Here is a 21,338-nt window from a genome sequence, read left to right as displayed (position 1 = left end):
CATGCTGTTTTGGTTACTGTAGCATTATAGTATAGTTTGAAATTGGGTAATGTGATACCTTCCACTTTGTTCTTTCTGCTTAGGATTGCATTGGCTATTTGGGATCTTTTCTGGTTCCATATGAAATTTAGAATAGTTTTTTCAAATTCTGTTAAAAATGATGTTGGTAGTTTGATAGTGTTGAATCTGTAGCCAGGTTGCAATAGATACTGTATACTTACATCATTTTATATATATCTTGATATATCCCTGTCATAAACTCTTAGAATATAAATTATTGGATCAATTAGTTTTTGCATTGGTAATTTTGATGGATATTGCCATAAAGGTTGTACCAATTTAAACTCCCATCAGCAATGTGTGTTACTATCTGTCTCTTCATTCCTTATTACACAATGTGTTATCAAAAGATATGACCTTGCAAATCTCATAACAGATACGATTTTGGAATAGTTTTAATCTGCTTTTCTGTTATTGTGAATGCAACTAAGCAATATTTCATATGCTCAAATGCTATTTATATTCCCTCTTCCATGAATTATCTTTTCATCTCCATTGTCAATTTTTCTATTGGGTTGCTGGTCTTTCTCTTTGATTGATGGAAATCCTTTGTTAAGTAGAAAATGAAAGCAAGCTTTATCTATGAGTTACATGTGTTGTTCCCAGGTTTTCATTTGCCTTTGACACTGTGTTCAAATACTACTACTAATAAAATGTTTACATTATAAATTTCATACCTACACACTGCAAATTTCTAAAAAATACAAAAAAGAGAAGAAAATAAAAATCATTTATCATGTCACAATAAATACATTACTGGTAATATTTTAGTTTTCCTTTTAGTGTTTTTTCAAAGATCTGCATGTACATATTTATATTAATGTAGATAAGTATCCATAAAGATATATACATATATAAATATATGATAACATATATTAGTTATAAATTTCAAAATTCATGTTCTAAGATATGTTAAAAATATATAACTTTATTTTTCTCTGGGACTGCTTAAACTTATTTCAAACCCTCATTCCAGCTTATGGGGGAAAAAAAAAAAGTTCTGTGTAAACACAGAAATCATTCAGGTTTTCTCCCTCCCAACCTTCATGTGGAGGTGGTATCTGAGCTTTGAGGAGTGTTATGTTTGAATGCAATGGAAATTTCATAGCCTTCAAAAGGCTGGCAACAGGTTCATGGTGGGCATCTACTGAAGTATACATGGCCCTCTCTTACTCTTGGCCCAATCATCCCTCTCATGGCATCAACTAAGATATTGGAGTTCTCTCTGATCTCTAGTTCACAAATTCTGCATTCTCTCATCACCCCATCCAGGAGGCTAGATGGACCTGGTCATCTGACCACCCACTCCCCTGCATTGCAAAAGTCTACTTTGAATTGCATAAGCTAAGCATTGACCTAAGTCATTCTCTCTGCATTTACACAGTAATAACCTTACCCTGGGGGCAGCAAATATAAAAAGTCCCCACTGCTGCCCAATTTGTATGGAAAGACAACAGTGAAAGAAATTGCAGAAGAAAAATAACACCAGTGAATACTTCAAGTCCTCATCATGACATGTACATTTACACAATTGAAATCACAGTGTATAATTTGAGTTGTACACTGAATGTTGTACTTAATCTGAGTAAATGCTCATGAGTATATCAATTGTTAAATATAAAAGTTTGATAATTTATATTTTCAAGTTGTTCAAACAACCAAGTGTTCAATATGTATACATTTATATTTACTCCTTTAATCAAAACAGCTCTATGAAACTGTCACCATTATTATCCTAATTTCTGTTTTATAGATGAAGAAATTCAGGTACAGAGGGGTTAAGTAATTACGGGAGCAGTGAGGGAGCGGGTGAGAGGCAGGAGAACTGAATGGTGAGCCACTGGAAGATGAGGAAGACTTTCTACTCTTTTGTACCTTTTATCCTGGGAATGCTTGACCTCTTATTAAAATAAATAAATACGGGCTGGGCATGGTGGCTCACACCTGTAACCCCAGCACTTTGGGAGGCCGGGGCGGGTGGATCACAAGATCGAGACCATCCTGGCTAACACGGTAAAGCCCCGTCTCTACTAAAAATACAAAAAATTAGCCGGGCGTGGTGGTGGGCGCCTGTAGTCCCAGCTACTCGGGAAGCTGAGGCAGGAGAATGGCGTGAATCTGGGAGGCAGAGCTTGCAGTAAGCCAAGATCGCACCACTGAACTCCAGCCTGGGCTACAGAGCAAGACTCCTTTTCAAAATAAATAAATAAATAAATAAATAAATAAATAAATAAGTAAATAAGTAAGTAAGTAAAAGAATGTGTCGGCTGGGCGTGGTGGCTCATGCCTGTAATCCCAGCACTTCGGGAGGCTGAGGTGGGCAGATCACCTGAGGTCAGGAGATACAGACCAGCCTGTCCAACATGGTGAAACCCTGTCTCTACTAAAAATACAAAAATTAGCCGGGCTTGTCGGTGCGTGCCTGTAATCCCAGAAACTTGGGAGGCTAAGGCAGGAGAATTGTTTGAGCCCAGGAGGTGGAGGTTGCAGTGAGCCAAGATCAAGCTACTGTACTCCAGCCTGGGCAACAGAGTGAGACTCTGTCTCAAAAAAAAAAAAAAAAAAAAGAAAAGGACGTGTCTGCCATAGACATTGCTGTATTATGCTCACTCGGAGGTGCCCATCTGTGGACGTGGTATGGTGGAAGAAACACTGGACCAGGAGGGCGAACATCTGGGCCATGGGTCCAATTTACCACGGATGTGTCGTCTCTGGGCCTTGGTATCATCTTCTGTAAAACACAAGTGCTTGGCGGTGATGGTCATAATGGGATTAGATTATATCAGTGTTTCCTAATGTAACCTGAGTTACCTGAGAAAGTTTAAAATATATAGCTTCTCAAGTTCGCATAAGCACACATTTTGATTTATCATAAGGACTGGAATACAGTTTGGGAATCTGTATTTTTCAAAAGGCCCCCTTTTAGGCAATTCTGACATAAATCCCTGGACCAGATGATGTTTCAGGGGTTCCTCCCAGCTCTAAAATTTCATATCCTGTGAAGTATTGAGTATCATCTCAGATCCAAGTAACCCATTCATCATTCAGCCTCTGGACCCCCACCCTGTCCTTAGTCCTTCTAGCCCTTCTTAGAGGCTGTCTTACTTCTAGCCCATCTGAAAAAGAAAGGGAAATGAAAAGGGAAGGACTGGATCCCTTGATCCAGATCCTTACTCTCATCCCTCCTTCCATTCTCACCCCACCCCTATCTTCTGTCCTCCACCCCTACTAGATGTTGTGTATTCCAGCTCCAGGGCTGCCATGGGCACTCCAAGAGGAGACAAGGTACCAAAGTCCAAGAAAGAGACAGAAATTTTGACCCATCTCAGAATTTACACATGGACCTGAACCATCTATAGATTTTAGACTCCTTCCAAAGGCATTTTATTCCTTGGGATGACACTGGGTATTTTGTACTCTAATTTCTCCTTCTGCCAGATGGTCTATAAGGTTGGAGCTCTTTAAAAAAAGTGCCTAACATTCCCATTTTAATGTAGGGTTTTGGATATTTACTGATCTCCTTCCTGCTTGCTTCCTTCTTTTCTTCTTTCCTTTCTTCCTCTCCTTCTCCTCTTCTTCCTCTTCCTGCATCTCTTCCTTTCCCCATCAAGGAAAGGCCTGGGGCTGGAGTGGGGGTGGGTAGAAGGTTCTGATTTCAGTTTCTTTCCATCTATTTAGAGAGACGTGTGAGTATTCAGCTCACCACGTAGCCAAGACAGACCGTGCCTCACCAGCTTCTTGCAGCTTTATGATGAGTCTCTCTCCATTTCACAGGGCAGTTATTACTCATGATTGATGCTCACGGGCCAAGCCTAAATGTGTGGCACACTCCCCATACCACACACAGACACAAACACCTGCCTGGCTCACATGAACCGGGATGAGGATGCCATTTCCACCTGGGAGAAGCCACGTGATCAGGCCTTCTCAGCAGCCTCCACTGGTGTCAGGGGGAACAGGGCATTCGGCTGTTGCGGGTCTGCCTTTCCAGGACTAGCATCCATGGAAGATGGGGTCCATCACCAACCTGGGAAGATGTGGGAGGTGAGCGCCTCATTCCAGAGCCAGAGGCTGTGGCGGCTTCTCCCTTCTATCTTCAACCTAGGCTAATGACAGCTGGCAGATGCTTGGCCATGATGACAGGTCTTTTCGAAGATGTATTTTTACCCTCTGGACAAACAGCAGTTGGCAGGAGTGGGGCGTTTTATGAGTTGAGGTACTCAGGACCGGAAAACAAACAGCCAGTTAATGAGCCGGTCTTATGGCAACTTGCACAAATAATAACAAAGAAAACATCCCGTCCCTCGTGCCTGGGTGAGGGGATATAAAAGCTGCCGTCCAACTGGCTGGCCACGGTCAGTCGTGGGGAACTCCGGCTGCGTTACTGACCTGCGAGCTGACAGGCCGGGACCATGGGGTGCTGCCCGGGGGACTGCTTCACCTGCTGCACCCAGGAGCAAAACTGCTGTGAAGAGTGCTGCTGTCAGCCGGCCTGCTGTGGCTGCTGCGGCTCCTGCTGTGGCTGCGGGGGCTCTGGCTGCGGGGGCGGCTGCTGCGGATCATCCTGCTGTGGATCTGGCTGCGGGGGTGGCTGCGGAGGCTGCGGAGGCTGCGGGGGCTGCGGGGGTGGCTGCTGCGGATCCAGTTGCTGTGGGTCCAGTTGCTGCGGCTCCGGGTGCTGTGGGCCTGTGTGCTGCCAGCCCACACCTGTATGCGACACAAAATGAAGACCTCTCCCTCCGCCACTGATGCAGTCCCACCGAAAGCCTCCATCTGCTCCAGGGGGACAGCCCCTCGTGTACAGAACCTTCCATGCCCCCAAGACAGTGTCTTGCCTTTCTCTGATTTGCAGAGGAGAGCTTGTTCTCCAACGCCTGCTCTGGTATTTCAAAGCACTGAGAACAAGAGCCGTACTCTGATGCAACATTAAAACTGGGTCACAGCAAAGTGACCCCAAGCTCAAGGGTGAATCCCCAATACTTATCGATTCACGTGAAGTTCGATGTCTTGTACTATAAGACATCCTCTTCTTCAAGGTGTCTTTGGGACTGATCCTTCGCCCTGGCTTTCTGCTGCTTCTGAGATGCAAAAACAAGTCTACCTTCTTTGTGATCCTCTTAATAAATTTGAGCATGCTGGCATAACCTGATTAGTTCTCTTGCCTCTTCCTTGATCTCCCTGCTGAGGACTGGGTTAGAAAAATTCACTCTGGCATCTGCCTTAGGGTTTTTGAAATGTGGTTTTTGGATCACCTGCATCGGAATTACCTGGGAGCTTGTTAAAACTGGAGATTCTGAGGCCCTCCCTAAGACATACAGAATCGGAATCCACCCAACCGTGGCCTGGGAATCTGTATTTTTAACAAGAACCTTAGATAATTCTTATGCACTGAAGTTTGAGAACCGTAGATCTAGACAGAAGCTTCCGTGTGCTGCATGCGATTCACCTGAAAAGCTTTTAAAAATATAGATCCTTGGGTTTTATCACTGGAGATTTTACCCATTAGCTCTAGGGCCTAGAGTTCCCCGGGACCTGCGTTTTTAAAACCTCCTGGGCAAATGCTGATGCTGGCCACATGTAATGGTGATTGAAGGGCATGGCTTTCTTCTGCACTACAGTTCTCCTAGGATGGCTCTGCAGGAGGGCTTCAGGCTTGATCAGAACTTTCTGGCAAAGTCGGAGAGGAGGCGTTGGTAAAACAAGATTGGTTCTGAATGGAAAGGATTTCTAATGGCAAAGCTTGTGAATTCACAGTTTCTGAGGATGTTCTGCGCAGCACAGTCTCTTCTTCCAGCCTTATGCTCGGCCCAGTCTCATTTTTCCGTGCTAGGTTGTCTTACCTGGAACCAGCTATGTGTCTTCTGCCTGAGTCCTAGGGAGCAGGGAGTGAGTACACCTCTGCTAGGCACGGCCCAGCCGAGGTGTGTGGGTCTACCTGGGAGCTTAAAACTCAAAAGATAGTTGGTTCAACCTCTTGTTGAAAGTGATCTTAAGCTGTGTGTAGAATACAACTAATTTTGCTCTTGCCCTGGAAAAATAACGTTTACTTTTATGCCTACAAAGTGATGTTTCATTTGACAAAGAAAAATTGTTTTCTGATTAGAAGCATAGCAATGATCTTTGAAAAATGAAGAAATACAAAAATATATAAAGAATAATAGTATTCTGAAGGCTCACCACTCGGTTTATTACTGATAAGCTTTCCAGACTCTTTTCTAAGCATATTTATGATAAAAACTGGGATTATGTTGCTTTTACCTTTTTCTTTAAAAATTTTTTTTGTTTCTTTTTTTATGGTCAACTTTATTGAAATATAATTTACATATAATAAAAAGTTCCCATTTTTACTGAACAGTATGATGTGATCTGACATTTGTACATACTTATGTAACCACCACTGCACTCAAGATCTTTATGGAACTTTCTATCACCCCAAAAATTCCCCAGTTTGCCCTTATAGTCAGTTCCTCCCCTATCCCCAGACCCTGGCAACCATCAACCTGTTCTTTATGTTACTATAGATTTCACCATGTCTAGAATTTCATATAAAAGAAATAATGCAGTGTGAACTCTTTTTCGTTTTGCCTAACATGTTTTGTATCTATTTATTGTTGCAGGCATCAATAATTCATTTTTTTTTCTACTGAATAGTATCCCATTGTATAGATAAACTACATTAAAAATATATTCACCTACTTACGGGCATTTGGATTCTTTTGCGTTTCTGGCTATTATGAATAAAGCTGCTATGAGCGTTCTCGTAGAAATTTTTTTTTTTTTTTTAGTGAACGTATGTTTTATTTTGGATAAATATGTAGCAATTGGATGGCTGTTTAAATGGTAAGTGATTGCTTAACCTTATATGAAACTGCCCAGTTGTTTTGCAAAGTGGCCACAGCATTTTGTATTCCAGCCAGCAATGTCTGAGAGTTCCAGTGTCTATGTCCTTGCTAACACTTAATATTATCAGTCTTTTTATTTCTAGCCGTTCCAACAGGTATATAGTGGTAGGTCATTGTGTTTTCATTTTTTTTCTTTCATTTACGAACCCAGCAGTATTATTAGTGTCTTCTTTTGGAGAGAACCTGAGATTTGACTCTGCCCTGGCTCAGTTTCAGACTCTACTATTTGACCCATTTTCATTCTGGCTGGAATTGGCCTCCTAGGAACTGGTTCTTTAACCCCCAAGACAAAGCCACAACCAGAGCAGGAGCTGCCAATGGGAAGCACCTGTCCAGAGCCCAGAGAGTCTGCATTGAGTAGCTGTGATTCAGAGCAGCTGATTATCCTATTGCTCATGGTCATGCCTCCTGGATGCATAAGCAGAGGTAGTGATTTTTGAATTACTGATACAGGCTTGCCCTTCTTAGCTATCCACAGAGGTTCTCATTTATTCGTTTAATAAATACTAATTGTGTGCCTCCAATGTATCAGCTGCTGCTCTGGGTGCTGGGTATACATCTGTGTGTAGACAAGGTCCTTGCCCTCATGGTGTTTATATGAGGTCAAGGGGGTGATAAGAGCTGTAAAGAAGAATAAAGTAGAAATGGGCTACATCATTGAATGACCTCCTTTTCATTTAGCAGGGAAGGATTCTTCGAACAGACAACATTGCAGCACAATGGATGGGTTTCTGGGCTGAGAGAGTTTATGAGAAATTTGTTTGTGGAGCAGACTTCCATTCACCGCTGGTTTAGCTGAGGAAGAGAAGTGAATGGAAAAGAGAAGGGTCTCAGCGGCTGCTCTGCCTTTCCCTCTGCAGGCCTGTCCAAAAGTCCTCTTTGCCCACTGCTTGAGAGCCACATTTAAAAGAATGGCACTCCCTGTTCCTAATCTTCCATTTTCAGCCACCACAACCCATCTCTCAGGTCTCCGAACCTGCCCAGTTCAGGTTGTTGCCATGCAACTTCTGAGTAACTGCCACAGACCCCTAATGGTCTGCCTGCCTTCAGACTTGCCCTCACCCTCCCTTCTCCACCTCCAGAGAGAGGGCACACATCTTTCTGAAAGGGCAACCCCAATCAAGTTACTCCCCTGCTTAAACCCTTATTATCATTAAAAAAACACAACTTCTTAATCATGGTCCACAAGACCTTTCATGATTGGGTGCCTAGTAACCCCTCTAGCCCCACTGCTTTTCCCTCCTATCCCCTCTGCTTTTCATCCTGGCTATGTTGAATCATTTGCTGCTTGCCAAATGTAATGTGCTCTATGTCTTTGATTTCCACATCTTATCCTTTTCCTGCCTTTATGACCCCCTTTTTGTCCACTCTCTTTATTTTTATTTTTATTTTTTTGAGACAGAGTCTCGCTGTGTCGCCCAGGCTGGAGTGCAGTGTTGTGATCTTGGCTCACCGCAAGCTCTGCCTACTGGGTTCACGCCATTCTCCTGCTTCAGCCTCCTGAGTAGCTGGGACTACAAGCACCCACCACCGCGCCTGGCTGATTTTTTGTATTTTTAGTAGAGATGGGGTTTCACCGTGGTCTCGATCTCCTGACCTCGTGATCCACCCGCCTCGGCCTCCCAAAGTGCTGGGATTACAGGCGTGAGCCACTGCGCCCAGCCCTGTCCACTCTCTTTGAGCCTTCATTTTACTTGCAAAGGCTTCTCTAATTGCCCAAAAACCATGTCTTTTTTTTTTTTTTCTTTTTCTTTGGGACAGAGTCTTGCTCTGTCGCCCAGGGTGGAGTGCAGTGGTGCCATCTTGGTGCACTGCAACCTCTGCCTCCCGGGTTCAAGCAATTCTCCTGCCTCAGCCTCCCAAGTGTAGCTGCAATTACAGGCACATGCCAGCATGCCCAGGTAATTTTTGTATTTTTAGTAGGGACGGGTTTTCTCCATGTTGGCCAGGCTTGTCTCGAACTCCTGACCTGAAGTGATCCACTCATCTCAGCCTCTCAAAGTGTTGGGATTACAGGTGTGAGCCACCATGCCCAGCCTCCAAAAACCATGTCAATATTTCTCCTGGGTGCCTCCAAAGGGAGGGTCTCAGGGAGCTGTCACAGTCAGGCAGTGACCTCTCAGCACTCACAGGAAGCATGGCCACCTCTACCATGTCTGGCAGATGCTGTTCTAGGAAATGCCTCTCCATGCCAGCTATCTCTCTCTGCTGCATCCACCCCCTGCATCCCTCTTTCACAACACTTGCAGTCTGTACCATACTTGCTTATAGATGTGTCTATCTCTCTTTTAAACTTAGGCTCCTTGTGGCCAGAATTGCAACTCACTCTTTTTGTATCCATCACACAGAACCCAGTGTTGGCTGAATTGAGTGCAGAAATAAAAGAGAAACTGAGTCAATGATTGCATGAATTAATAAATGAAGGGAGGGATGAATGGATGGCACAATGGACGGCAGAATGCCTCAGCTTTTCCAAGCAAGAGCCTGCCTTTTGTGTTGATGAAAACGCATGGTGGAGGAAAACTAGGCCCTTCACTGAGCAAGATGTTAAGTCCTGGTGTTCAGAAACCTACGATTCATTTCTCCCTTCATCTGTCTCAAGAGTAGCAAAGACGAGTCTCTTGTTTACAAAGTCTTTGAGAGACACACCTGAGAAGTCTCCTGTTTTCACTCTTTACCCTTTGGGTCTTGGAGACTTTAAAAAAAATTTTTTTTAAAGGAACTGTCAAAATCGTTAAAAGCAAGGAAGACCCTGGAGGTCTAATGAATGCTTGAGGAGGAGCAGAAAGGCTGGGTCACATGCTTTCCAGGGACAGGTCAAGCCAATGTTCTATGCTTATGGGATAGCATGGAGGATGGCGGTGGGCTGAGCCGACGGTATGTGACTTTGACGAAGTCTTCTGAGAAAGGTAGGTCTGGACAGGTTGGTGAGAAGGAGGGACAGCAGCCTTAGATCAGGGACAGGCTGTGTGTGATCTTCAGCAAGTGACTGAAACTTTCTGACCCTCTGCCCCCATTTCTTCATTTCTTTTTCTTTCTTCTTTCTTTTCTTTCTTTCTTTCTTTCTTTCTTTCTTTCTTTCTTTCTTTCTTTCTTTCTTTCTTTCTTTCTTTCTTTCTTTCTCTCTCTCTCTCTCTCTCTCTCTCTCTCTCTCTCTCTCTCTCTCTCTCTTTCTTTCTTTCTTTCTTTTTTTTTTTGACAGAGTCTATCTCTGTCACCCAGGCAGGAGTGCAGTGGCTTGATCTTGGCTCACTGCAACCTCTACCTCCCAGGTTCAAGTGATTCTCCTGCCTCAGCCTCCCAAGCATTTGGGATTAGAGTTGTGCACCACCTTGCCTGGCTAATTTTTGTATTTTTAGTGGAGATGGGGTTTCGCCTTGTTAGCCAATCTGGTCTCAAACTCCTGACCTCAGGTGATCCGCCTGCCTCGGCCTCCCAAAGTGTTGGGATTACAGGCATGAGCCATGGTTCCTGGCCCATTTATTCATTTCTCATGGTGGAGAAAAATCTCTGCCTCGTGGGATTGCTGGTGGTTTTAAGTAAGATCATTGCTGTGAGGTGCAGTCATTTAAAATCCAGTCCAGTTGTTCTTCTCCCAACTGAATTCATCACCTCTTCTCTCAATTAATCTCTGTATGTCTGTTGTTGAACTTATCATTGTATTGCAGTGAGTTTGTCTGCATGCTTATCTGCCCACTAGACAATAAGATTCAAGAGAATGGGTGAATAGGTCTTATTCCTGTGGCATCCTCTGAACCCAACCCAGGGCCTTGTATGGAAGACTAGAAGGTGGATAAATTATAAGTTTCATTCTTCTTTCCCTGTTCACAATGCTCAGAAACATAGATCATCCAGTTTGGAGGTGAGGGTGCTTCTTCCAAGACTATCTGTAGCTCTGAGGATCCCAAATTTAGCACATCAATAAATAAACAGCTTCTTTATGGGTAGATAAACAGCTTCCAGATCAACAAACGGTGGTATAATAAGATGTTCCTCTGCAAACTGGCTCAAACAACAATGAGGAAAAGATGCAGGAGTCCCAAACAGAACACGCCAGTGAGGGGATATAAAAGTGAGGGCGTCAGGGAGCTGTCACAGTCAGGCAGCGACCTCTCAGCACTCAGCACAAGGAAGCACGGCCACCTCCACCATGTCTGGTAGTTGCTGTTCTAGGAAATGCTTCTCCGTGCCAGCCATCTCTCTCTGCTCCACCGAGGTGAGCTGTGGAGGCCCCATCTGCCTGCCCAGTTCCTGCCAGAGCCAGACATGGCAGCTGGTGACTTGTCAAGATAGCTGCGGATCATCCAGCTGTGGACCACAGTGCTGTCAGCCCTCCTGTCCTGTGAACAGCTGTGCCCAACCCCTGTGCTGTGAGCCTGCCATTCGTGAGCCTTCTTGCTCTGTGAGCAGCTGCTGCCAACCTGTGTGCTGTGAGCCTGCTATTTGTGAGCCTTCTTGCTCAGTGAGCAGCTGCTGCCAATCCGTGTGCTGTGAGGCCACCACCTGTGAGCCTTCTTGCTCCGTGAGCGGCTGCTGCCAACCTGTGTGCTTTGAGGCCACCATTTGTGAACCTTCTTGCTCCGTGAGCAGCTGTGCTCAACCTGTGTGCTGTGAGCCTGCTATTTGTGAGCCTTCTTGCTCCGTGAGCAGCTGCTGCCAACCTGTATGCGCTGAGACCACTTCTTGCCAACCAGTCCTCTGTGTGCCCACTTCCTGTCAGCCTGTCCTCTGCAAATCCAGCTGCTGCCAGCCAGTTGTCTGTGAGCCCAGCTGCTGTTCAGCTGTCTGCACCCTGCCTAGTTCCTGCCAACCTGTGGTCTGTGAGCCTGCCTGCTGTCAGCCGGTGTGCCCGACACCTACCTGCTCTGTGACCAGTGGCTGCCAGGCTGTCTGCTGTGACCCCAGCCCTTGTGAGCCATCTTGCTCAGAGTCTAGCATCTGCCAGCCAGCCACCTGTGTGGCTCTGGTCTGTGAGCCAGTTTGCCTCCGCCCTGTCTGCTGTGTTCAGAGCCCGTGCGAGCCATCTTGTGTCCCCAGCACTTGCCAAGAGCCTTCTTGTTGTGTCTCCAGTATCTGCCAACCCATCTGCTCTGAGCCCAGCCCCTGCTCACCAGCTGTCTGTGTGCCCAGTCCATGCCAACCTACTTGCTATGTAGTCAAGCGCTGTCGTTCTGTCTGCCCTGAGCCAGTTTCCTGCCCATCTACCTCCTGCCGACCTCTTTCCTGCCGTCCAGGGTCTTCTGCATCTGCCATCTGCCGACCAACTTGTCCTAGGACTTTCTACATACCCAGTTCCAGCAAACAGCCTTGCAGTGCTACGGTTTCCTACCGCCCGGTCTCCCGTCCGATCTGCCGCCCAATCTGCTCTGGACTCTTCACCTATAGGCAGCCATATGTGACATCCATCTCCTACCGTCCCTCCTGTTACCGCCCATGCTACTCCATCCTGCGCCGCCCGGCCTGTGTCACTTCCTACTCTTACCGCCCAGTCTGCTTCCGCCCGTCTTGCACTGAGTCCGACTCTTGCAAACGGGATTGCAAAAAATCCACTTCCAGCCAAGTGGATTGTGTTGACTCAACCCCCTGCAAGGCGGATGTCTCAGAAGAGGGTCCCTGCCAGCCCACTGAGGCCAAACCCATCAGCCCAACCAACCGTGAGGCTGCAGCAGCTCAGCCTGCTGCCAGCAAGCCTGCCAACTGCTAAACTGGCTTCAGCTCCCCAATTCTTGCAAAGCAAGCCACCAGCTAGAGACAAAACTACACTGTCCTCCCCAAAGCTCATTATGACTTAGCTAGGAGCTCTTTCTTTCTGCACTGTTACTCACCATCTGCTTACACCTCAAAGAACTCATCAGAAATGTCAGTATCCTGATCACTGAAATGAAGCCCTTCTGGACAGTGAGAGGGAGACATTCCAGGTTCTTGTCTTCTGCTGCAATTAAGCTGAGAAGAACTGCTTTGCCACATCATCTCAGGTCTCTTTCCTGCACGTAGTCTTTTCTGTCACCACGTATGTGCTCTCTTGCTGTGCATGCTTGTGTTCCTTAGGGACTTCTCCAATCAAGTAAAACATGTAACTGTCCAATAAAGGTGGTTAAGCTGAAGCGACTTGCTGTTCTCCTTGCTCTTCCATTAATGCCATAGTCTCATCGGTGACTTGCTTTTTCTTCGACAGCAGCTTCATTCAACCATCCATCCACCCACCCATCCCTCAGGCATTATTAGATAGCAGCTAGGTGCCAGGGATTGTGTTTAGCTCTAAGGATAAACAGAAGTCTCAGTCTTTGCTCTCAAGAAGCTCACTCTCTGGTGGGCAGCAAGACAATTATGACATTCCTTTGTGCCAAGTACTCGGAGATAAGCACAGAGCACCATGAACTCAGCAGAGCGTGGTGGGGGAACAAGGAAAGAATTATTGGAGAATGTGATACTGGCATCGAGTCTTTCAGTACGAGCATGAATCAACCGGCTACAAACAGGAAAGGAAAAGTTTTCTAGGCAAAGGAGACATGTACAAGTGAATGGGGCTTGAGAGCAAATTGTTCATTAGGTGAGGCGTGGGCAGAGTTGTTCTTTGAGGAATGAGCCACGAGGTCAGATTGTAGACAGTGATCTGTCTATGTTGGGCCTTGCATGCTAGACAGAGGTGTTTGGGTTTGTTGCAGGGCTGACATGAAGGCATCAAGGGGCTGCATGCAGGGAGGTGACAGGAAGAGCACTGGGTTTTGGAACATTCCTCTGGCCTTGGTGTGGAGAACTCAATGGAAGAACATGGTTCTGGATATAGAGAGGCCAGGGAGGAAAGGAAGCCAATTGTTTTTGGGTCCACAGTGGAAGAAAAATAAGTGGAGATCAGAGATCATACTTACAGCAGAGAAGGTTGGGTAACTTGGATTTCTTGTGTGAGAATTTTGTTTATGTTCTCCTAGTTCCTCCAAGACACTCATAGGATAAATTCCATATCTTACAATCTCCAAGGACAGAGTCTCTTCAAAGCAGTCACTCCCTACACTTACTGCACAGAATGGAGGCCTATTCCTTGTCCTCAAGGTGCAGGTTGAGTCATCAAGAGCACAGTGTGAGGGTCGACCAGGGCTTCTCAACTCCAGTGTTATTGACATTTTGGGCTGGGTGATTCTTTGTTGTAATGGCTGTCCTGTGAATTGTAGGATGTTAAGCAGCATCGCTGGCCTCTATGAACCAGATTCTAGTAGCATCCCTTGAGGGTGATGATCACAAATGTCTCCAGACATTGCCAAACATTGCCTGGGAGTGCAAAAATCACCCCTGTTTGAGAATCACTGGGTCAGACTATGGCAGAGGGAGAAAGTCAGAAGCAAAACTTACCACATTGATGTTGGAGTTACTGTCTCATCAAGCCATTGGGATTTATCATTGTCTCCTTCCAGAGTCAAGAGTGGAGCTGGCCAGCCGGATGCTGTGGCTAATGCCTGTAATCCCAGCACTTTGGGAGGTCCAGGCGGGCGAATCATCTGAGGTCAGGAGTTCAAAACCAGCCTGGCCAACATGGTGAAACCCCATCTCTACTAAAAATACAAAAATTAGTTGGTCGTGGAGGCGCACACCTGTAGTCCCAGTTACTAGGAGATTGAGGCAGGAGAATTGCTTGAACCCGGGAGGAGGAGGTTGCAGTGAGCCAAGATCGCGCCATTGCACTCCAACCTGGGTGACAGAGACAGACTCTGTCTAAAAAAACAAAAACAAAAAAACAGCTGAGAGAGAGAGAGAGAGGAGTTGGCTAGGGTTTTGAACCTCTGTACCAAGTACTGGACTAAGTATTTCATACGGATTACAGCAATTCTGTGAAGTAATATGTATTCTCTCCTATTTTTTCCCTGTACATAAGATGCAGAATTTGAAGGACAAACAATCCAAGTGCCCATCCATGGACAAGTAAATTGTAGTATATTCACACAATGGGATATCATACTGTGAAAATGACTGGACACGGGGACATGCAATAGCATGGGTGAATCTTACCAACATAATGTTGATTGATATAAACAAGCTCCGGAAAACCATACGTGTGTATATATTTATGTATATTAATATAATGTGTGTGTATATATATACACACACTCAAACATACGTGAGTGTATTGTTCAAAAACCGCAGGCACACATATGTATGAGTATACATGCCTTTATACACATACGCACATACACAAACATACATATATATACACACACACACATATATGAAAGGAGTGATAAAATTCACGATTGTCGTGGCTAATAAGTAACATGCAAATGACTAAAACCCAATTATTTCCAAAGCCTAGGTTCTGTGTGGATCATCATATTTCTCAATGTGGTCACAAGGTGTCTTTGTTGATACACTGCGTGTTTTTAGTGCCTTGAACTACAGCAAGACAGCTGTTCTTGCGATTGAGAGGTTCCTTTAGGAGGAAAGAAAACAAGAGCAGAATCACTTAGAGAAAAATGGATGGAGAATGGATTGCTTTAAAACTATAAAAGTGGTATAGGATATTGGACTGAAGTTGATGTGATTTTTCAATTATACTCATGTTCCCATTTTGATTGACATATTTAGTAAGACTGAAAGTATTAAATACTTCCTTTGGGAAGATGAAGAGCTTTGGGGTGTAAATATTCAGCAATAAACCACGGTGCATGGATTCTTGCAGATTGAAAGATGCCAACATGAATAGAGACAAGAAGGAGGGCAAAAGAAGTGATCCATGGTGTGACATAGAAACCAATTGTGGGGAAAAAGGCGTTTCAATGACAGGGGAGAAGGTTTTCCAGACATTGTTCTGATCAAAAACGTTTCTCTTCTTTTTAAAATGAGGGTGAGGAGGGTGCCAAGGAGAAGGCGTTTTGTAGCTGGGGGTTTGCAAAGTACCCTCCAGCGTTTCCAGTATTTTCAATAATTTGTGAAGCAACCAAAACAAACAAACACCCATAAAAAAAGAATCTGAGACACGGCAATGCAGTTGATGAAATCGCCGTACTTTGGAGACTTAGGTAAATAGCTAACACATCCAACAGACTGAGTTAGTGGCAGACCCAGAAATCAAGGCCAGCCCCATCTGGCTCCCCGCACCATGATCTTTCCACTCCGTCATGCGCTCCAGCATGAACCAGGCCAGGACGTTGGCTGGTGTAGAACACTGGACCTGGCTGGTGATGCGGAGCCAGGACAAGCCCAGAGGAAAAGCAGAAGGGCCAAGAAAGTCCCTCATGAATTCCTCTTGGAAGAGATTGGTTTAACGTTAACACCACTTTTCAGTGATTTTTTTTTTTATTATCACTTCTGGCTGTTGTGTTTTTATTTGTATAGAATTCATATGCTGTTGATGCCCTGGGGTGGGTTTGATCCTTCTCGATGAAATATTTGGCAGTTTTTTATATTTCCAAAATTAAAAGACTGTGTTTGAGTGTATTGATAAGCAGAGGTAAGTACTCACACCAGTGTGGTCTAGCTGCTGATTACAGTCACTGGAATGGGCGGAGGATCCCCTGGGTGGGGCCTGGGCAACCTGCCCACGAGCCGGCCTGCTGCCATAGGAGTGTCAGCCTGCAGCCACTATATCAGTGTCGCCCTCTCCCTGCCTCCCCAGAATCAGGGAGTCTTATAGGTGGTTAACATTAGGGGTTTGGCAGTCAGACAAAGCTAGGTTTGAATTTTGTTTCTATGCCTTATCATTTGCATAATTTTGGGAACATGATTTAAAATCTATGAGTTAGTTTTGCCACTTCTTCCAGTTTTTTCTTTTCTGTTCTAAAAAAATATTGAGAGGAACCAATTTGGGGGAGATTTTAGGCTTCCTAAAAAGGCCAATGAAGTTTTACATTTTAATATTAACTTCGTTTTAAACCTGGTTTCTTCTGTATTTATTACTTTTTTTTTTTTTGCCACTTCTAACATAGTGATGACAATTATACTTACTAAAGTCATTGTGAGGATCCAATGAAAAATGCAGTCAAGGGCTTGGTCTAGTAACTATGCAATAAATGAAAGCCATTTCTATTGTTATTATTAGTAATAGTACAGTAAACAAGTTTCAGGAATGCTAAATGGGAAGGTTTTAAAAAGAGGTGGAGACACTTAAGTGTCCCTGGGTTCCATGGACTAATTTTCCATTTCCCGTCTTGACACCCCCTCCCCAAACTGGGTCAAGGCTTCATTTCTGATTGAACAGCGCAAAGCTGCGTTCCTGGAGGAAGAGCAGGGCCGCTCTGGCTTGGTAGAGGCCTCCTGATGAAAGGTTAGTGCCAGGAAAGGCCTGCTTCAGTAAGGCTGGGGAGCAGCCTGTAAAAGAGACAGCTCATCCAAGAGCAGGCGCAGTGTCAACGAATCCAAATGCAGTGCAGAACTCCCGACTCAACAGACACATTTTCAAAGCTGGAACAACATCTCCCAGGCTCCTGAAGCCTGTTAATCAGATGTTTGCATGCAAGTGAGTAAAAACAATAACAAGGAAAGATGCTGCATGTTGTGCCACCACCCCTAGTGAAGGACTATAAAAGCCCCTCTGTATCGGATGTCTTTCAAATGCAGGTATACTGAGCTTGCGACTTCCCAGAAAGGTCAGCACCAGCACCATGGCAGACAGCTGTTGTCCTGGAAACACCACAGCCATTCCAGCTGTGCCCACCATCACCACATACCCAATTAGAAGCGACTTTCGGCATGCTCTCTGTTTGCCTAGTTCCTGCCACAGCAGAACGTGGCAACTGGTCACATGCCAAGAAAGCTGTCAGCCATCCATTGGTGCCCCAAGTGGCTGTGATCTTGCTTCGTGTCAACCTACCTGCATCCCAGCAACATCTTGTGTGGGTTTTGTTTGCCAACCTATGTGCTCCCACGCAGCCTGCTATCAGTCTGGCACTGGTCAGCCTCCTTGTCTGGTTAGCTCATGTCAGCCATCCTGCTCGGAATCTACTTGTTGTCAGGAAAAGTGCTGCAATGCCAGTCCCTGCCAGCAAAAATCCTGCCAGGAATCTGTCTGCATGTCTGGATCATGTCAGGCAGCTTGTGGCCAATCAGTCTGCTGTGATGCTGGATCCTGCCAGCCATCCTGCTCTGAAGTGACCTCCTGTCCGGAAACTTCTTGCCTACCAACCGTCTGTACAGTTAGTCCATGCCAACCAACTGGGTGCCAAGGAAGTTCATGTCAACCCGTCAGTGGTGAAGGCCAGCCCTGTAAATCAACTTATTATCAACCCATCTGCTATATTTTCAAGCCTTGCCGATCAGCCCTCTACATGCCTGTTTCCTGCCAGCCATCGACTTGTGTGTTCAGTTCTTGCAATACTACTTGCTGCGTGCCTTCCCTTTGCCAGCCACTTCACAGCCAACCGGCTGCTTCCACATGCTTCATCTACCAGCCAGTGGCTAACTGCCAGGTCCCTTGTTCCGCAAAGGACTGTTGCAAACCAGCTTCCTGTGACACTGTGATTTCTGGCCAACCAACCTGTGATGGACCCACTTCCTATAACCAGAGTGGCTGCAAATCAGCTTGCTGTGTGACTGGTTTAGGCACATCACCCAGTGGTGCCTCCAATTGCTTGCCAACTTCATGCCAATCCAGCTGTGAGTCCAGCTTCTGCAAGGCAACACTTTGTTAATGGAGCACTCTTCACACCTCCTCTGAGGGTCTGCCGCTGTCTATAAATGCATAGCCATCCCTGGGTGCCTGCCTCCCACCGAGTACAAATGCTGCCTGCTTTCTAACTTTACCGTGAGTCTACCTCCACATTCTTTCCAGGTGCTGACCAGGTAACTTGTCCAGGCACAAAGAGATCTTTCTTAACCAAGAATACCTTTCAGCAACCATGGACTATCACACTGCTGCTTGCATTTCCTGATGATGTCAATTCATTTCACTTTAGCAAATCCTCTCTTGTTTATCTTTCTTGATGCTGCCTGGTCTTTCAGAAGACCCTTTTGCTGCTAGCTGCTAATAAAAATGTGACTGGTTAAGTATGATAAATAAGACTCTTGGAGTGCTTTCATTCCTACGCTCACCCCTATGTAGATTTCCTTCAGGTCACATTTGAGCACAATGAGCTTGAGTCATCTAAGTCAGTGGGTCTGCATTGGTCTGCAAGGGTAGCTGGTGTCTAGGATTATAGATTCTCCCGCTGGACGAGAGTAAGGGCGAACGGTTTACTGGCTTCCAAAATTTTCAGCACCAAGGATTCTTTTGAGCTGAGTGGGCTCACTTTCCCCACAGTGAGTAGACAGGAAGTCAACAGCAAAAATGGTTCTGGAAAGCCACAGATGAAAACAAACATGAGGTATTGGCCATGGAGAATTGCTTAGGGTTAATTCAATTTTTTTTTTTTTTTTTTTTGAGATGGGTTTTTGCTCTTATTGCCCAGGCTGGAGTGCAATGGCATGATCTCAGCTCACTGCAACCTCCACCTCCCAGATTCAAGCAATTCTTCTGCCTCTGCCTCCCGAGTAGCTTGGATTACAGGCATGTGCCACCACGCCAGCTAATTTTTGAATTTTTTTTTTTTCTTTTTTTAGTAGAGACAGGATTTCTCCATGTTGGTTAGGCTGGTCTCAAACTCCTGATCTCAGGTGATCTGCCCACCTTGGCCTCCCAAAGTGCTGTGATTACAGGCATGAACCACCACGCTCGGCCAAGATTCATTTTAACGATCAATTTACCTAGTTACCAATTTAAATAAAATTAAAAACTCTTTGGAATTTTTTTGTCAGTTTGTTTGCTGCTTTTTTGACACTTTAAGAGACAGTTTTAAGAACAATTAGTTGAAGGGAACTTAAATGGGTAGGCTGATTTTCTTTTGGGGAAATCTTAGGGGAAGATTTACAGTGTTTTCTTGCAGCAGTGGTACAGGGTCTTTCCTCCAGGGGATTCAGCCTCTCCTGTAATCAAGGAGTTCTGTGTCTGTGAAATAATTTAGATCTAAAATTGCATGAAAGGTCATGACCCTCTACTGCAACAACTCAAGTCACAATGTTTGGCTACCAGGCCCTAAGTTTGTTGAGTAGACCAAGTTATGCTCTAATAGGCCACCTACACATTTTGTTTCTAGGGACGCTATGATCAATGAGCCACTGCCAAAGAGCCCCGTAGGCCAAGGTACTTTGATGGTTGGTCTGTTCCTCCTGTCTTTCCCAGTAGATGTGCCTACCTTATCTTTTGGGGTGGGTAAGTACTGCTAACTTTTCTCTGCTGCTCTGGGATTCCCTACTCCCCTCTGATACCAGGGAGTCCATTTGGAGGAGGTCAGCCCCTACCATCTGGCCTACAGTGAAGAGTTAACTAACACAAAGCTGTTCAAGGACTCCTCTTGTTGATGTATTTCTCAATGAAGGCGGTGTCTTCTAGGCTTTTATGTGGAACATAGTTGTGGGATGCACACTGCGTATGGTAAATGCAGTCTAATGTTCTCTTTCCCTGCGCCTTTGGTCTCTCTCCTCCACATCATGCTAGAGAAGTTCTGGCATCTCAGCCTCATTACATGTAGATCACTGTTGAATTCAAGTTTCAGTCCATTAAACAAGCTATTTTAGCTGCCTCCAGTTGCACGGTTAAATGTGATAAATCTGAAATCTCTAGTGAGTGCCATCACATCAACAAATTTGGGTCAATCTGTTGTTATATTCCTCCTTCCTTGGTCTAGACCTTTAAAAGTCTATTTTTTGTACACGTTCTTGCAGGTTTCTGCAGATATGTATTAGTAAAATCTTGCAAGTCTTTTGGTGTGTAAGCAAGTTTCTCCTGGGTTGTAGCATGCTCCTGTCCACTTAGAATATGTTGAAATTTGACTCTAGTTATGAATCTCGTGGCAACAGGGGTGGTTGTGGTGGATTCTAAGGAGAGCAAGCATCCTGTTTCAAGGCCACTCTAGCTGAGGTTATCACAGGATTTTCAATAAGAGCACACCACTCTTCTCAAGACAGCGGAGGGTCAGTTTACTTGTTTCCACTGTAAGGGAGGTTCAGAGTTAATCTCACACAAATAAATGTTGTGTTTGATTTTCAGAAATCTTGGCCCTGTGGCTATAAGAAATAAGTGATTCCTTTAGGGTTGTCATGGAAACTCTAGATGGTGACTTGAACTCAGGGTTAAATGACTTGGGCCCAAGATTTTCTTTCTGCCAGCACTCAAAAGCCCCAAAACGATGCACCACCTGAGTCCTTACAGTCATCATTACATCCATGAGGGTCAAGTGGCCATTTGACTGTCATGACACTTGACTTGATTGGTACCTCGCCACAATTAATCATAAGTGACGGCTTGATGAATCATGATGCTACACCATATGGATTATTTTCATTTCATTTCCCACTGGCAAGAATCTCAGCACTGTGCTCAAGCCCAAGGGTATGACCAAATCAATCTTTCTTCCT

General features: G+C 45.1%; 3 protein-coding genes across 3 annotated transcripts; all 3 read left to right on the top strand.

The window, feature by feature from the left end:
* Positions 1-3,946: 3,946 nt before the first annotated feature.
* On the top strand, positions 3,947-5,207 carry KRTAP17-1 (keratin associated protein 17-1). Its single transcript, XM_015119634.3, has one exon. It carries the CDS (start codon positions 4,473-4,475, stop codon positions 4,785-4,787), a length of 315 nt encoding a protein of 104 aa, XP_014975120.1. The 5' UTR covers positions 3,947-4,472; the 3' UTR covers positions 4,788-5,207.
* A 5,572-nt stretch (positions 5,208-10,779) lies between these two features.
* KRTAP16-1 (keratin associated protein 16-1) lies at positions 10,780-12,666 on the top strand. Its single transcript, XM_001091085.5, has one exon. The coding sequence runs from the start codon at positions 11,113-11,115 to the stop codon at positions 12,664-12,666; it is 1,554 nt and encodes a 517-aa protein (XP_001091085.5). The 5' UTR covers positions 10,780-11,112.
* Positions 12,667-17,551: 4,885 nt separating this feature from the next.
* KRTAP29-1 (keratin associated like protein 29-1) lies at positions 17,552-18,675 on the top strand. Its single transcript, XM_002800519.3, has one exon. It carries the CDS (start codon positions 17,552-17,554, stop codon positions 18,575-18,577), a length of 1,026 nt encoding a protein of 341 aa, XP_002800565.3. The 3' UTR covers positions 18,578-18,675.
* Positions 18,676-21,338: the final 2,663 nt, after the last annotated feature.

This window comes from Macaca mulatta, chromosome 16, assembly GCF_049350105.2.
Source record: "Macaca mulatta isolate MMU2019108-1 chromosome 16, T2T-MMU8v2.0, whole genome shotgun sequence".
Lineage (NCBI taxonomy): Eukaryota > Metazoa > Chordata > Mammalia > Primates > Cercopithecidae > Macaca > Macaca mulatta.
The sequence above is the reverse complement of the archived record's forward strand: the minus strand, read 5'-3'. Positions and strand labels throughout refer to the sequence as shown.